The 18281-nt window shown below is 37.1% G+C and overlaps 1 protein-coding gene across 2 annotated transcripts in view; it reads right to left on the bottom strand.

Annotated features, from left to right (window-relative positions):
• Positions 1-224: 224 nt before the first annotated feature.
• The window catches only part of PDZRN4 (PDZ domain containing ring finger 4), a 389612-nt gene continuing 371555 nt past the window's right edge, over positions 225-18281 (bottom strand). For both annotated transcript variants that reach the window (XM_039472032.2, XM_039472034.2), the window contains 3 exons: positions 11686-11787; positions 7459-7575; positions 225-2935 (listed from right to left, as the gene is read on the bottom strand). In XM_039472032.2, coding sequence (XP_039327966.2) covers positions 1409-2935; positions 7459-7575; positions 11686-11787 — 1746 coding nt within the window. In that variant the 3' untranslated portion in view covers positions 225-1408. The remainder of the gene's footprint in view (positions 2936-7458; positions 7576-11685; positions 11788-18281) is intronic.

The following is an 18281-nucleotide window of genomic DNA, read 5'->3' as shown; positions in this document are numbered from 1 at the left end:
ATTATTAAAATTTATTTATCAACTACATATATGCACATAGCATTGTGGACTGAATTGTGTTCCTCCAAATTCATTGAAACTCTAACCCCCAGTGTATCTGATCTTGACTTTTTTAGCCTTCAGAACTGTGAGAAATTGAGGCCCAGCATGGTGGTTCACACCTGTAATCCCAACATTTTGGAAGGTCGCAATGGGATGATCACCTGAACCCAAGAGTTCGACACTAGCCTGGCAACAAGGTGAGTCCCCATCTCAAAAAAAAAAAAATTCTATGTGAAATGAATTCCTGTTGTTTAAGCTACCCAGTCTATGGCATTATGTTATGACAGCTAGAGCAGACTAACATACATTGCAGCATTATAAACTATCTATCTGAGACACTTCACTATCCTTTCTCTCCATGGAATTCTCTAAATTTTCTTAGCTTTACCTTAAAAGTAGGTGGCAGGCAAGGGGAACATGAACTAATGGCTATTGAATGTTTAGTTAGCATCTGTTAGATGTTGTATACGTATTATTGAATTTAATCCTGGTAGGCATATGTGACACAGTGATCTATAGGAAATGTTTCAATACAACTTTATTGGAAACAAGTGATAGAAAATGTGCACATTTTATAATCCACAATTAAGTCTTCTAAATAGTATACACATATAACTAATATATAACTGTTAACCACAGTGGACAGTGAAAAGAAAACACTCCTTGATAACTTTTCTGAAGGATAATCAATAATTTATTTCTCTTTAATTGTCACAGTTACCACAATTACCTAGCTACATGACCAATGTCACTACATATCACAGGAAGATTGTCCACCTACACTTTACTGAGACAAAGACAATGGCCATTTATGAGTTAAATGTACAGTGGGATGGTAACACCATTTATGAGTTAAATGTACAATGGGATGTTAAAAAGCAGTGGCTTTTATGTGCAAGACAAGATATGGCACATGATTTATTATGAACAGGTTTGATTTATAACATATTATGCCAAGAAACAAGCATAGAAATGTTTTGGCATTGAGTTGTTATTAAAGTAGAAAATAAGTAAACTAGAGAAATAAATCCAGATTTTCACTTACATTCGATACATTAAAGTAGGAAATTAGTTGGCTCCTCAGTATTTTTGTGCAAGTTTTTTTTGTTTTCTCTCCTTTTGATTTTTTTTTATAAACAAGTAATATGAATATATCACAAGTAAAAGAAAGATCTCAGCCAAAAAGAAGGTACTAGTATATGAAAAACAAATGAAAAATTACCAGGTATTTTTTTGCTTACAAAAAATTTAAACTATAAAGAGTCACAAAAAATATATAAAAACGCCACATTGAACGAGGCAATCATACTCTACCGAAACTGGTAGCATCCTCTTAAAATCAGTCGCATGCATTCCGTTCATTCGGTCATACCGTGGTCACCGACAAGAAGGCATTATGGACTTTCGTGCCATCTGGAGACTTGGCCCCATGGGTCATCAGTTCTTGGATTGTCATCCAGTTGTCCAAAATTTTCTTGTTTCTCTTTTTCATCATCTTTTTGTGACTCAGTTCAATGATACTGATCTCCTTCTTGCCCTCGCTGCCACTCTGAGGGCTCTCCTTGAGACACTCCAACCGGCTCCGCATCATGAACTCCCGGCGACGGCGCTGCTCTTTGGCCCTCACCAGGTGCTGCTTTCTCTCCTCTTTGCTCCAGTAGCGCCCCATTTTCATCTCGCTCATGGTGTCATCATCTGTGGTCATGCCACTCCGCTCCTCCTTGATCTTTAAGGCACGTTCCTTCAGGATGCGGTCTCGCACGGGTCTCTTTGTGATGTACCGTGTCCCATCGCTCCTAATTTTCACCTTCCATTCCATTTTGGGCTCTGCACACTTCTGAGACTCCTTGCACATGCTTACCAAGCTGAGCTGACTCTGAGCATACTCGACTGCAGATTTCTGTTGGATTAACTGCATGTAACTTTGATAATGCCGGGCATGTGCTGGGATGTTTGCATATCTATATGAGGAGCTGTGGTAAGGAGAGAGGTAAGGGATGTGTTCGCTGACTGCCTTCTCTTGGTCAGGAAGCTTGCTGCCTTCCAAAATCTTCTCCTTGCTTTCAGCACTACAACCTTGCTCTGTGGTTTTCGTTTTGGTGGAGGTCGACTCTTTACTGCTCTGTCCAGAAGAGGACTGGTTGGCTGCCATTGTGCTTCTCACATTTTTCTTATTGATGAGGTTGATCATCCTTGGAAGGGAACTGTCAGGGGAATGGTCTACAGCGAGCGGAGTACTTCTGCAGCTCTCAGCTGTGTTGTAAGCACTAGAACTGTCTTTGTCAGACTTTTCTGGATGTTCCATGATGTCATCCAGCTTTCCCCTTTGCATGTCTATGCTGGTGTTATAATTCCGGAATCCTCCATCATGCAGTGTCCAGATGTCTCCATACTGGTCTGTCACTTTCTGGAGCCTGTGAGCCTGCATGATATTCTGACACTCGAGCTCAATGTTTCTCAGCTCTTCATTAAGCAGCTGTAGCTCATGCTCCACTCCCTCTTGCTCCCCTTGATTGCATTCAATTGTGCTGCTTGAGTAATACAGGTCATACTCTCCATGATTTCGAATCTTGCATTTAAGCTCCAAGAGCTGCCTGAATCTTTCACAGTCCTCATCTTGGTTGCCAATGCTGTCTGAGTCGATGTATTCACCAGACACGAGGCTCTCATTGTACTGAAGTTCAACACTTCCTAGAGTGTCTTGACTCTGCCCCAGCTCTCTCTTGCTCTTCAAAGATGTGCTGTTGGGGTCCTCAGCTGCATTCTCCTGCTCCGAGCTCTCGTCATTTCGCAAGCTTTCATCTGTACGTCCTACTCCACTGTCCTTCTCATGGTTGTTGGATGAGGATGTTGCAGTGTCTGTTGTGCCTTCTTCTTCTTCTTGCTTTTTTGGCTAAAAAAAAAAAACATTGAAAGAACAAACAAAATTATTTTGAAAAACACTGATGATTAAAAATCTTGCTTGAAAACCAATGCTTCTTGGCCAAAGTTGCATCTCCTAGAAAGTTGCTCTAATTTTAGTGTCCATCACAATTTTAGAAATAAAGAAAAGTCAGCTAATGGCAGCTTTTTCTACAATGAAATAAGGAAAAAAGCTGCTTGAATATGGCTATGATATTCACTTGGATATAAATAAGACAGGATGCATTCAAATAAGTGATTCTTTAGGTTTTCTCTTACTTGGGAAACTCAGGGTGAAGGTGTATAAACAAAGTGACTGTATGAATTTCTGATAATATGCAAAAGAATAAGACAGAATGTCTAAATGGTCTTCAGCAATATGGAAACCTGAAGTTCAGAAGCCACAACTACGTTATCTTTTTCACTTCAAGTACAGAGGAAACTTCACAGACTTAGTAAGATGCTGACAATGGGTAACCCAAACATCACAGAGTTTGAGGACTAAGTTAACATTATGCACTGGAGCCTGGGACGTTCTGATATATAGGTGAGGATGCTCAATCTCACATGGATTCAGATTATTAGTGACAGATTCAGGTTATTAATAACAAGGCAGAGCTTCCTTTTCCAGTGCCAGAATTTCTTATATGTCCAGGATGCCATGCTCCTGAACACATGTGGTCTGACCTCAGTGCACTCTAAATCATGTTTCTTAAAGGCAACAACGTCTCATTTGGGTTGTATAAGATTTTTCTGCTCTTAACCAGGAATTTTTTTAAAGATAAGAAAAAATTCAATCCCATGAAAATTTGAACAGCACTGATTGCCAGACATGGGCATAATAGCAAAAAATTTTTGACGCATATGTCATATATATGTATATATGTATGCATGTATGTTTATGTAGTGTGTGTGTGTGTGTGAGAGAGAGAGAGAGAGAAGACGGACATACACCCTGGTAATTTTTGGTTTTCATGTAAAACAATTAACTGTAGCTATCCTAATAAGACGGCATGTGTAGTTCTTTCTCTGTGAATATGGTAAAGTTACTTTCACCTCTATCAGTTATCACATGATAATCTGTAAAGCAATTTCTAGATTATGTCTGCCTTATGCCTAAGTTTATTGTGTGTGTGTGTGTGTGTGTGTGTGTGTGTGTGTATGCATATAGCCATCCCTCTAGCAGTTGTAATTACATAACTAAATATAATCAAGCTAACAGCTACTGCTAAAGAAGGATAGAACAAATGATAAAAGATATTCTAAAAGAAGTCTAAAAAGGTCTAGAAAATTGTTATTTTGTTCCACATAAGTAATGGCATAAAAAAAGTAACATAAATTGAAGAGGAGAGAACATAACCATGTATCAAGTTATTTCATGACTCTCAGTCTTTCACTGGAGTATGTTCATTCATTGGTTGAAAACATACTGAGATTGATCTGAAATGCCTTATTGATAAAAAAATGATAAGGAAGTAACTGTAACTAACAATGGAAAGCTTGTTACATCCCTAGGCTGTGACTTATAAGGTGACAATAGTATTTAATATGGCAATGTCTGCATAATACACCATATAACTCTCAAAGGATGCTATTGATACTGGGCATTTGATTTTATATATGTTATTTATAATTATATTTTTCTAATATCTTGTCATGAGCTGAAAAATACAAGACTAGTTTTTTTTTTTTTTAAATTTTACATGCAGTTCAAATAATACAGACAAATTACGCTATGGGAGATGTTGCGCAATGTAACACCAGTTATAAGACCAAGGATACTAGGTAAAATGAAACTCTCCATAAAGTAGATTGACAGATAGATATGTATTTTTTCAATTGAATTTCTCTTTTCCTTTGCTACTGGTCTATGAACAACTGTGAAAATAAAAAGAGTTTTTCATTCTCATACCTGGAATTCCTAGTTTCTAAGGTAATGCTGCTCTATCATTTATCATTTCCCTATGGAAATATTATAGTGACAGGCAATGTTTCTGCCTAGACATTTCTAATGTAGTATTATTGTTTATAAGGGCAAAGGACTTTTAAAGGTTTCTGTACTTCTCATCATTTTTTAGTCTCATGGTGAAGAAAAATTTCCACACAATGAGAATCTAACCTCAGGGACATCTAGTGTTACCTCACAAGACCTAACATTTGTATTACCTCTGATGAGTAGGCAGCATTTGACACCATATCACTTCACCTGAACAGTATTTCTCCCTGCTTTCTTTATTCCAACATCCTCCTGTCAGTTCAGTATCAAGTCACATTTTGTATGTAAGAAAAAAAGCTTGGAGCAAGGACTTTCTTGCTTGTAACCAGCAGCTGCCACCAAAAATACCTTTTTTTCTGTGGCCAGTGTTGAAGTTATACATGCAAATTTTAATCTGTCCTATCTATATTGAAAGGCAATCACCACAGTAGCAAGAGTGCTTGTGAGTATGAACTTCTGTTTGTGGAGTGGCCAAAGAGCATCCATGATGAGCACATGAGTGTATCACATATGACTGTGTTGATGCTATAGTGTGCAATCTAATTATTTATTTAGTATGTGAACATGTGGACTTGTACACACACATATACACTTCTGTCATGGAATGTTAGCAAGCTGAGTATTTAATTATTCATCTTTGCAACGTGATAGAATGTTTGTGCTGTATGTTTCTAAACCCGTCAAGAATTTCAAATAAATTGTCATCTTTTAGGATGTGTTAAGAATTAATTTTGAGGCCAAGCACAGTGGCTCATGCCTGTAATCTCAGCACTTTGGAAGGCTGAGGCTGGCGGACCACTTGAGGTCAGGAGTTCGAGACCAGCCTGGTCAACATGGTGAAACCCTGTCCCTACTAAAAATATAAAAATTGGCTGAGTGTGGTGGCATACATCTGTAGTCCCAGCTACTCAGAAGAGGAAGGAAAATCATTTGAGCCCAGGAGGGAGAGGTTGCAGTGAGCTGAGATCACGCCACTGCACTCCAGCCTGGGTGACAGAGGAAGACTCTATCTTAAAAAAAAAAAAAAAAAAAAAAAAAAAAGAATGTTGAGAAGAGGAAGATAATTAAATCAGTTAAGTGAAAAATTATATATTTTGAAAACAAAAATATTTTTGAAATGGCAGATAAATGACATGAATGTAACATAACAAATCTAGAATATATTGAACTTGTTTTTATAAAATGGGAAAATGACAATAAAAATAATGAAAAGAATTTTAAGACTCACTTCGCCACAAGCCACACTGTGATCTTTTACTAGTTATGAATCCATTAAGGGCAGCAATGTTTCTACTCATTTTTCTTTGTATTCTTAGTTTCAAGTGGGATGCTTAAAACATATTAGGAGTTCTAAATTTTTAGTTGAATGCAAATGTGACCTTAAGGAAAAATGTCAATAATCTCAAATTATGCTATGAGAAATGTTGCACAAATTATGCCATGGGAAATGTGTCAACAGCAGAGGTAAGACCAAGGATAATCTCTATGATTATTCAGAATATCCAGGTGTAATGCCATCCAGTACGCAAATAAAACTGATGGCTTACATCATGTCATCTTTATCCTATGGTGATAGCCTAAGTATTCAAATAGATACATTAAGGTTTTATTATTATTTTTTCACTGGGAATTCAGGGTTTATTTGTTTGCATTTTAATGGCAATCGAGTGGGTGATAGCTTAAGGGGGAGATTAGATCAGCCATAGGAAATAAAGAAGCAAGTGTCTTCTTTGAATATGTAAAGTATAGTGGGTATGAACATGTGATCAATATGATTGTTAAATGGATGACCTCGCAGAATGCTGAGGTCATAGGGAAGAATTATACCTGCTAAAATCAGAAAAAATGCACAGATCATAGTATAGCTGAAGCTGCTAAAGAGATCATGCATGGCATTTTTTTAAATTAGCACAGCAGGGGACTATAGTCAGTTAATAACTTAATTGTACATTTTAAAATAACTAAAAGAGTATTATCAGATTGTATGTAATACAAAGCATAAATGTTTGAGGGATTGATACCCCATTCTTCATGATGTGATTATTTCATTTTCTATGCCTGTATTAGAGCATCTTGTGTACCTCATAAATATATACACCTACTAGGTACCTACAAAAATTAAACATTAATATATTAAAGTAAAAAAATTACTTGTTAGGGAGGTTCAGTTTGTTTTCAGCTGGCATATTGAGAAGTTACACACATTTTTTTACCATTGACTTTCTGCAATTAGTTTGAAGTAGTACCTGGGTCAACATTTGAATACTACTGTACTGTATTAACTGTGGTCCCTGAGCTTCCCAAACTGGAAATATTCTTAATGGAAAAACTGGAAATATTCTTAATGGAAAAACAGATTCCCTCTGCTTCATTTGAGATGATTGTTTGCTCTACAAAATTACCATTACAGGGATGTTTGATTAAACCCTTTGATTTTGTTTTCATCTCCATTTATGGTTACACATTAAAAAAAGAACAAGCAACATCTCAAATGATGTAGTTCAAATTGTTGGCCTTACCTGCTCCACCTCATTGGCAGTGGATTGCACTGCTTCATTATGCTCTTCTTCCAACATCTCCAAGTTTAACTCCTCTAAGAATTCATTCCTTTCATCTTCCAGCCAGCCTTCATCCAGCTGCAAAAGAATACATTAGTATGTTATATTATGTTAGTGAGAACTCAAGCTAAAATAGGGTAAACTTAAATGGCTGATGCCCGACGAGTTCCTTTTATCATAATGATTCTCTTCAGAATACCAGCCTCCCATAGTTCACCCCTCAGAAAGAAGAAAAGGTGATAAAAAAAAAAATTGGACTCAGGCCTTTTATCCTTTCCTGAAACAGGGCTACAGATTTTCTCTCATAACCAAGTAAATCTCACAGCACAGAACATTACCTTCTTTCAAAATGTATGAAAAGCATCCTGCATAATCCACAGCTGTCATGCTCATTACCTCCAACAGTCCTGTGTTAAAAGGACTGCCATGCTACTAACAGGACTATGAGACAATTGGGCTTTTTTTCTTTAAAAACAACCCCCAACAAGACTGCACACAATGTGCCCCCCGTACACTCATGCTATCCTCATCTTGCTTTTTCTTTTTGGTTGGGCTCCCATGTTAGCAAGATAGCTGTTTAACACAAAAGAGTCTACAGATAACATTTATTTTATCTGTAAAGAAGGAAAAATTCTAAGTTATTCTCAAAAAAAAAAAAAAAGGAAAGAAAAGCAACTCCGTGTCTATTTCAATTCATTTTCAGGCCCAATTTTATAGGAAGAACACCACAGTGGATGTGACAGTTAAGGGTGATGGAGTGGTGTGGGCCATGCAGGATTTTGTTTACAGTTGCTGAAAACAAGTATTCTTGTAGAACTCTTAACACAAATTAAAGTGAGCAAATCCCTTCAGCTTTTCAATACAAAGTGAAGTGGAAAACTGGTGGTTCCCTAGCTAATATGATCAATGTTGACAGTTAGTACAGATAATTTGCCTCAAAGTGGATTTTTGGAGCTGGATTACATAAATTAGCTGTCTATGCTGATTAAATTAACAGGATTATTGTCAAAACTCTGCATCACCCTGTGCTACAAAGAAATGGCAGCATTCTAGTGGACAATAGTTTGAGATATTTTGACTACCAATGAACTGGTAAAATAAGTTTTTAAACATAACTGAACATCTGCAGCTTAAAAATAAACCAGAAAGGGCATTAAACTGCACCAAAAGAGGCATTAGCATATATGTATTATCTATTTATATGCAGGAAAATCATAGATTTCATGATATCTATTAAAGGCCATGTAGAACTTAAATGACTTCAAATTTAACTGGGGCCCGAAGTACAGGCACATTTGTTCACCCTCATTTATCTTAATGTGGCCTGAATAAGTTGATCAAATTCCTATGACTTTGATATGCAGATGAGCTATGATAATTATGCCAACTAAAAATGTAAATTCAGTCCAATTTGTAATTGTTCAAGTTTTACATTCTTTAATCTTTTTCAAGTATCATAAAGCTGCAAATGCCAGACCTCATACAAAATTACTTAAAATGAGGAATGCTTGCTTGCCACCAACACATCAGGAATTTTTCTTTAATCAGTTCAAAATAAAGTACCTTCTAACACTGACACAGTGAATGATGAAACACAGTATTTTGAGGATTAAATGAAGTGGTGGGGAAAATAAAGAGAAAATGGTCAAAATTAATGATTCCCTGTAACTCTTTTCTTATTGAGTAACCCCATAGATTCCTGAGTTGCCAGCTGTAGTCATTACATATCTATTTTGATAAGCCTTTCTTTTAGGCTGGAGGTGCACACAGCACAATTAGCAAAGGCAGATTCTTCTTGCTCACTTCCTTCCTCTCTCCTATTTCCCCCTTTCTACCTAGACGTGCATTCACTACAGTCTGAGTCTAACGCAGTGGCAGAGACGGACATCTCCCTTGAGCTGAGCTGCAGGAAAAGAGGGATTGTCATTACCAAAGAGTGAGGATCTGTCTGCACCAAAGGGGGCCACGTGTGGTATCTCAGAGAAAGGAACAACGTACACTGTCTCAAAGGTAGTGGCTACAAGCTCTTATGAGAATCCTCTCTGCTCCAGTGTCCTGAGGGAAATAGGACAGAAAAGCAATATCTCTAATGGTCTCAGGAAGAAAATGGGCAGAAAATGAAAGAGAGTTGACAGGAAATGAGGAAAATGAGTTATTTAAAAATATTGCACAGATGCACAACATTGCCCCCAGCAACTCTGTACATCATTTCCAAGAATCTAGAGAGCGTTTGAAATATTAAAAAAAGCTAGGAAAAGCACACAAAAAGCTTCCACATTTCCCTGTATAAAATACACATGCAAAATAAATAAATAAATAATGAGATAACTTGAGTTCTATGGAAAAATGTGAGTAATATAAAGTCAAGATTTTTTAGTGTGTGTGTTTTTTTTGTCACTTCATAGCATGTGCTGATTAAATTACATTTTTAAATAATAGAATTAAAATGTATTTCTTTTCCTGATTTCTCTGGAAGTCTGTTTTCTTTTTTTCTTTTTTTTCTGTAGGTAATTAGCTTCCTTCTGGTGGCATGAGGTTTCTTCAGGATCAAGGCACTAAGGCAGATCCTAATTTTGACGGGCAGAATGGCATCCTATGGAGTCAGACAACCATCTTTTATCAAGTGTGGAAAGGGAAGTCTCATTTGAAAATTCATCCTTTGGCACTGACTCTTCTTGGGGAAAAGGTTAGTAATGTAGTCAGATATTCAAATTTTCCACTGGTTTTACCCAGCGTATGTATTCCATCAAAGATTAACAGAATCTGGTCTTATGTCATTAATTTCTATTATTTCTATAGCCCATTATGGCCTCTATGTGGCATAGTGTAAGGAAATGCTTTAGTTCTAAATTAATTAGATTCTCTAGCAGTTACATGGAATGGGCAGGGAAACCACATTATAACATAAAAGTATCTTCTCTACTATAGAGATGGCAACTGAGTTCTCTTCAATTTATCATAAGTTTTACTAATATGCATTTAGCCCCTTATTACGTTCTTTTTAAAGAAAATGGGAGCAGTGAGATAACTAGTTTGAGCAATTTCCAGATAATTGGTATAATTTCATATGTATTCAAAAATTCACTCCCACATAGGCAGTGTGGGGGTTTCGTGGGCTTGTTTCCCTACTCTTAAGACCTCAGATGTGTAACTTTACTCTGCCCCAGGCTATGAAAGACTTTATGGGAACCATTTAGAATGGGCAAAGGCATAAAGGAAATATATGCGGAAAGGGTGATCTTTTATAACCACTATATTCAAGTCAGGATTCAGTCTGACACTGAAATATACTTACTCAATGTAATTTATAGATAGTATGTAGTTACTGAGTCTGAAAAATATCAGATCAATAACCGAGGAGACAAATGGTGATATAACTAACTTCACTCAAATGACTGACAGATGGATAGACTGGTGACAACAGTCTATTTGTCCTTTCTGCCGTGTGGTGGGATATAGAGAGTATATAAAACGAAGCCCCAGTAGTACTTTTCTTCCACTGTTATCTTTCCTTTACTTTCATGACATCTTCCTCTGTAAAGATTTCAAAAATTCATTTAGAAGCTATCAGTTTGTTTTTGACTGGACAATAGTTTTGGTCACACTAAACTTGAAAAAATATTCATTTAATATACATGGAACCAGACTGTGCTATATAAGACATTTTAATTGATAAAGTTAGGCTTCTAAAAAGATTTAAGTTGATGAGCTAGCGTTTCTCTCATGGATATTCTTCCAAGATACCTTCATATGCCAGTTATTTTCAGATGGAAACCTAAAGCAAGGATCCACACAGAATTAAAAGTTTCCACACAGCCATTTACTCATTTGTGTAATTATTTAAATAGCTGGCAGATTGAAGGGGAGACTTGTGATTCAATTTTATATGCTTTTTCCCCCCTTAAAAAGAGTATTTAGCTGCCATCCTATGGAGCAATATAAGGAAGTCTTTAATTAAAATTTTTTTGATAGGAAAGATCAGTCTTTATTGTATTTTGTAGGTTAATTGGTTTCATGTGTATTTTTAAAATTCGCTACCACATAGGCAAGATATGTGGGGCAAGATAACCATGTTAGTGATTTGATAGAGAATAGCAGATAATGAATATAAATTAATTCACAAATTTATACTCAGTGAATTCAATGAATATACAGTTCAGTCTCAAGACTTTTGATTTCTGTTCTGACCTGAATCTCTGGCCTTGCAACAAGCAGCACGATTCTCTTACACTCATCGTTAGACAGCAAGGCCACTGCTTCTTCTCGATTCTGGACATCTTCCCCATTTATCTAGAAAACAAATGAGAGTGGCATATTAGTTTCCATTTCCACAATGCTGCACACAATAAATGGCAAATATCAGCTCATTTATGGTAAATGTATGGACAATGAAGCTCACACAATGGGCTCATCTTCAGCCCCTCAGCACAAAGTGCCTTCACTCAATTACGCGCTTACTGTAAGAGCCATATTGATCCCTGAAGGATGGCGGACATCAGAGGAAGCAGTTATGTTCATAAATGTCCAACCTGTGCCCTGGCAACATACATCTAGCAACACAATTAACCAGCCCCTGACAGGTGACGTTCATCTTTCTTCGCTCAGAGTAATGGAAGTGTCACTCTGAGATAATAGTGCTGGGGAAGAAGGACTGGCAATACCACAACTGAAATCCGTCATCCTGTATGCTCGCTGTGAGCCAATTAGAGAGCTACAGTATTATCTCTCACCAGGCAAGGCTCGCAGGCCACTGCTGATTACATTTTCATTTAATCATTTCATATTTGTGTGGCAGTCTGACTCAGTTGCTCAAACATCATCGTCAGGATAAATCTCAGTGTTTATCTGATCAAAATAAAGTAACATTCTCATCAATACTCTACTTTCCTTCTAATATTTATCCATTTCCTAAAACAAAAAAACTAATGAAATATCTTCAGACTCATCTCTTAAATACTTAGTTAAAAAAATTATCATAGAGTAACATTGAATTTTTAAAATAATGATGAGTGAAAGAAACCAAGCTTGAGTAAACTTTTGATTATATGTAGAAGATTCCAGTGGCATTAGAAATATCTTTTTACCTTTTCTAAGTTCTAAAGAGTAAATAAGATTTGTAAAGTTTTTTAAACTACATTTTTATGTGCAAATACATTTAGCTCTTAATTAACAAAACTTTTTCCCTTGGATAGTTAATAATTATTTTCTTTTACTGATTACTCAAATCCATAGAGACAATAAGATTTTTGATCCATATATGTAATCAAATAATGTGGAAAGAAATTCTAACTAAAGAGGTCAAGTAATTCTGTCTAAAATAGTATTACTTGAATAAGTTAAACAGGTGGAAAATGTGGCTGCACTGACCATTCTTTTTTCGATAATTAATCTCATGTCTTTCACTAAGGACTTCTGCTTAAAAGCATAGAGAGACTATTGAGGTTTTCTTCTCGTAGGTCTCTGGGTTTCTGGCTGATGCGTGAGGGTAGATGTAATTATCTGAAAACAAGCCCAGAAATCTCAACTTTGGGCCACAATCACTAATACTTATTCCTACACTCTTATATGTATTTAGTGCAAGGAAAGCAGGCAATAACTAAAAAAAATCATATGAGCAAAAGTTGTGTTTTCTTACTCCAATCACTGTCATTTCTGACTTGTATACATAGAAAGGAAATTCAGTGGTTATAAGTTTCACGTGCATTCCCCATTTGATTTTGCAATTCACAAATAAAATCATCAAATTAGGAAATAGAAACTATGATTCTACAATGGGAAATAATGATTGGGAAGGATATGTTGTGGTTTGTCATAAATACATCTGAAAAAGCATGTGTGTACTGACTCCAAGGCCTTTTTTCTCAAATGAAGATAAATTGGCAGTGGTGGATTCCACTATATCTCCCCTGCCCTCTATTAAGTGTAGTTTTAAAATAATGACTTTACAATATTTACTCTATTTGCACTTTGAGGGCTTATGTCTGTTTCATAGCAATTCTTAGTAATAGATTGGCAATGCATCTATTTGTCTGTCAAATATGGACCTGTTTATTCATCTCCACTCCACGACAGGCACATCTGATCCTAAGAGAACTGAATTGGGTGATCTCACACAGCTTATCTTCATCTTTTCTATTTGAAATATACTTCCCACTTTTTTTTTCCTGGTTTCCACTCAACTACGTATATACTTCCTCATTCTTCATCTAAATTTCACTTATCATTAATCTAAATACTCATTCATGTTAGTCTAATGCTGCTATTATGTTTGCTATCTTAAAATGCATATAATAATAGTGCCTTTCTCAGAGGGTCTTTATGAGGATTACATGAGTCGATATATGTAAAAATCTTAAATAGTGCCTCGTACATAGAAAGTCTTCAATGTTGGCACATATTACTGTTGTTGCTGTTGTTACTGTTATTACTATCCTAATTTATATTTTAATACTTAGTAAAGACAAGACTCTTCATGCTAGATAAAGCAAATAGAGTGAAATTTATGGGCAGTTATTAAATGCATAGTAGTAAACATGGTTTTATTTTACAAGATATCTACCACCTATGTATTTCTAACTCTTCAGGACCATCAGGAAACAATGTAGTTGTTTGCCTTTTAGTTTCTTTATAGTTGGTATTCATCTCTCTCCCCTGAGAACTCATTATGACCAGAGCTATCATCTCTGGTCTTGGCAATAATTAGTTCTTATTTGGGGGCAACAGATCATTTCTTGCCGAAACACTTCAGGATAATACTTGGGATAAAATCACTACCATGGATATTTGGCATTAAAATGTAATTTATCGTATCTTTTTGAAAGTAAGTGCCACACTTTAGCCAACTGGTTGGTAGATGCTATTGTACTCAGGACATTAGTTTTATACCCAGACTGTTGCTGGGGCAAGAAATGTAGCCATGGGTTTCAGCAAAGATACCTCTCAAGGAATGAAAAGATTTGAGGAACAGAATCAGATAGAGCTTTCAACCTTCACTTGCTCTTGCTCCTGAAATAATGGCTTATAGTTACAGGATTGTTTGTGGGAATGCAGCCTGCTGTGCTGGGAGAATACCAGGCAGACATGAAAGTGGAGGACATACGGGAAGGAGACAGATGAGTAGTCACATCATATGGCTTAATGGAACACTTCCACTTTAAGAAAACAGAGGAGCGGGGCGCAGTGGCTCAAGCCTGTAATCCCAGCACTTTGGGAGGCCGAGGCAGGTGGATCACGAGGTCAAGAGATCAAGACCATCCTGGTCAACATGGTGAAACCCCGTCTCTACTAAAAATACAAAAAATTAGCTGGGCATGGTGGTGCGTGCCTGTAATCCCAGCTACTCAGGAGGCTGAGGCAGGAGAATTGCCTGAACCCAGGAGGTGGAGGTTGCAGTGAGCCGAGACCATGCCATTGCACTCCAGCCTGGGCAACAAGAGTGAAACTCCGTCTCAAAAAAAAAAAAAAAAAAAAAAAGAAAAGAAAACAGAGGGAAAGAGAACCAAGAGAAAGAGAGCAGGTAAGTTTTGTTAACATAACAGTCTCACTTTCTGTACATGGCCATATGTAAATGTAAGTTTCAAAATGGATATTGCCTTGGCTAAGAAGAGATCTGTGGTACTTTGGTGGATAGATCAGTCAAATCGCACTTTAGGCCCAATCTCCTGTATGTGTGTATGAGTGGGGTGTGTGTGTGCGTGTGTGTGCGTGTGTGTGTGTGTGTGTGTGTGTGTGTGTGTGTGTAAAGCCCTAAAAGCTTAGAAATGAGATGTAATATAGCTTTTCTCTTTAACATACTAGTATCTAGTTTTTTTTTCTATTATTGTACCAAACATATGTGGGCAACTCAAATTCTTGACATCCAAACATCAATGGAATTTCTTAGGAAAACCCAAGGATCTCAGGCAATAAGAAAAGAGTTATTTCATATGTGTTTATATTTTTGTATGGTGACAAAGGAGGTGATCAAAGTGTAGAGACATAGATATGGAAAGAACAGAAATAGAGGGAAAATATCCAAAAGGAATAAAATAAAAGAATAAGAGAACCAGGGTATTAGTTTATTCTCATGCTGCTATGAAGAAATACCTGAGACTGGGTAATTTGTAAAGAAAAGAGGATTAATCAGCTTACAGTTCTGCATGTCTGGGAAAGCCTCAGGAAACTTACAATCATGGAGGAAAGCACCTCTTCACAGATGGCAGGAGAGAGAGAATGAGTGCCGAACAAAGGGGGAAAAGCCCTTTATAAAACCACCAGATCTTGTGAGAACTCACTATCAGCATGGGAGTAACTGCCCCCCTGATTCAATTACCCACCACTGGATCCCCCCACCACGACACATAGGGATTATGGGAATTACAATTCAAGATGAGATTTGGGTGGGTATATAGCCAAATCATATCAACCAGTTTATATGTAGAACAGAGAAAAGAAGAGAAAGCTCAATAGAAATCCTGTTGTTTCACCATTTGAGTTTTTACAAAACGTTGTCAGGAAGTCATCCTTAGGAATGGGATTGAATTTTTGGCCAACACGAGAGTAGGCTGCTTACATGGAATATTACAGGTTTACCATCCCAAGGAGAAAAGGAGAATACAGCATTCTCTTCTTGGAAATTCCTTGGAAAGCTGGTCACATATGTGATCTTTCACTCTTGTTTCCTAACTCAGAAATGCCATATTCAGCACTGAAATTTTGTGAGAGAATGCCTCCAGATTAATTCCTGGAGATATATTTGATATAAATTCCTGGCAATGACACAGCAGATAGAACTGCGCAGGAATGAAAAGGAAGAACTTTCCTTGCACAGAAAAAGCACAGGGGAGCCACAACGATTCTCAGAAAGTTGGTTCATGGTTTCCCTTCTACACAATCCCTACTCTATAACAATCCCCTTTGCATGAGAGCACATGTATGTGTGTATGTGTCTGTGTGTGTGTGTATATGTGTGTGTAAGTGAGATGTGAGTGGGCGCAGTCAGTCACCTACAGGTCCATGGTGTGCTACATTAAGAAAAGTTTGGCTACACAATGAGGGAAGGGACATTGACATACTTTACAAGTTAAATGAACAGAAAATTAAAATCACAATTGCCCTGAAGAGATTCATTAAAATATAAAAGCCATCTAAGAAACTTTAAGGATAATAAGTAAATCCTCTGTTTTTCCTACTCTCATCTCTCTGGGAAAGGAGTCATTAATTGCTCATTACAGGGTATCCCATAATCTCCTCATCAACCATAAGGGAGCCATTTGTCTCTGGGTACAATTTTGTCAGGGAGTTTTACTTAATATAATTTCATTATCACCCTTAAGACTCTTTGTTTCCTATGTGTGCAGACAAAACTGAATTCTAGACTTTTTACTGCGACATGTGTTGTGACATATTTGTCACAGAATATAAAGTAATCAGGCAGAAAACAGCATTTTATCATCCTGCTATTATTTCCTTAGTGAACCTAGACCATTAAGGAATACTTTATTATATAGCAGGTATTTTTCTCTAAAAACTTACCTGCCCACAATATCACTAAGGATTTGGAAATGCCATAACATATGGAAACACACGCACTTTGTTTCTATCTAACTATACCTACAGAACAAATGAATGAAACTTTAATAACTGTATTTGTGTATCTAGCCTGCGGAAGAGTGGTTAGCTGGGAACTAGGAAGCGAGCCAGGTACAGTAGGCGGTCTGGGATGTAGAGTAGATGGCAAGAGGAAGAATTGCCAGCTGGCAACAGCAAAGGAGGAGTAAGAAAAATGACACAATATAGACCAAATGCATCTGCAAATGTATCTAAATAAGGTCATTTCATGTTAGGGCACACATTTTCCAGATTTTCCAATCACTGAGCATTTGACTCTATTACAGCACTGTGGGATGAATGCTGGGTGTAATGTGACTCTGAGCATCAAAAGATTACATTATTTTCAGTATATTTAATTGGAGATGTTAACGAAGTGAACAATACATTTAAAATTATTTCAAAATTAAAAAAATAGGCCGGGCGCAGTGGCTCAAGCCTGTAATCCCAGCACTTTGGGAGGCCGAGGCAGGTGGATCATGAGGTTGAGAGATCGAGACCATCCTGGTCAACATGGTGAAACCCCGTCTCTACTAAAAATACAAAAAATTAGCTGGGCATGGTGGCACATGCCTGTAATCCCAGCTACTCAGGAGGCTGAGGCAGGAGAACTGCCTGAACCCAGGAGGCGGAGGTTGTGGTGAGCCAAGATTGCGCCATTGCACTCCAGCCTGGGTAACAAGAGCGAAACTCCGTTTAAAAAAAAAAAATAGTAAAACACTTTTGAAGCTTTCATTATATGGATGATACACAAAGAAGGGTCCCTTTAATTTCTTAATAATCTATGTAAGTAAAGCCTTTCAACAGATGTTATTGATCTATCCTATCATTCTTTCCACTAAATACCCTGGTTTCATTCATTGATTTATTCATGTGTGTGTGTGAAAGATGACAAAAATGTGGTGATCAACAAGACTACGTCTTGGCTTCCTGGTCCACTTTTCCTTCCCCTATGTATGACAGACATAGTTCATTTTGTTTACTATAGATCACTATTTAGGGAGCTCACTGAAGGAGAAATTATATTCTCGAGGTTTTCTGAAAACTAGTCTCCCAAATGATCATTAATTCACACTTTGTATTCTTTCCTTATTGGAGCCTTAACAGAAGGTCCATGGTAAAAAAGAAGCTCTGCACTTTCTAGCTAGAGGAAGAACAGGTGGTGAGGAGGTGGTGTGATTCCATGAGTGTTGTCC

This window comes from Saimiri boliviensis, chromosome 7 (genome assembly GCF_048565385.1).
Source record: "Saimiri boliviensis isolate mSaiBol1 chromosome 7, mSaiBol1.pri, whole genome shotgun sequence".
NCBI classification, from domain to species: domain Eukaryota; kingdom Metazoa; phylum Chordata; class Mammalia; order Primates; family Cebidae; genus Saimiri; species Saimiri boliviensis.
This window is presented reverse-complemented; position numbering and strand designations above follow the sequence as displayed.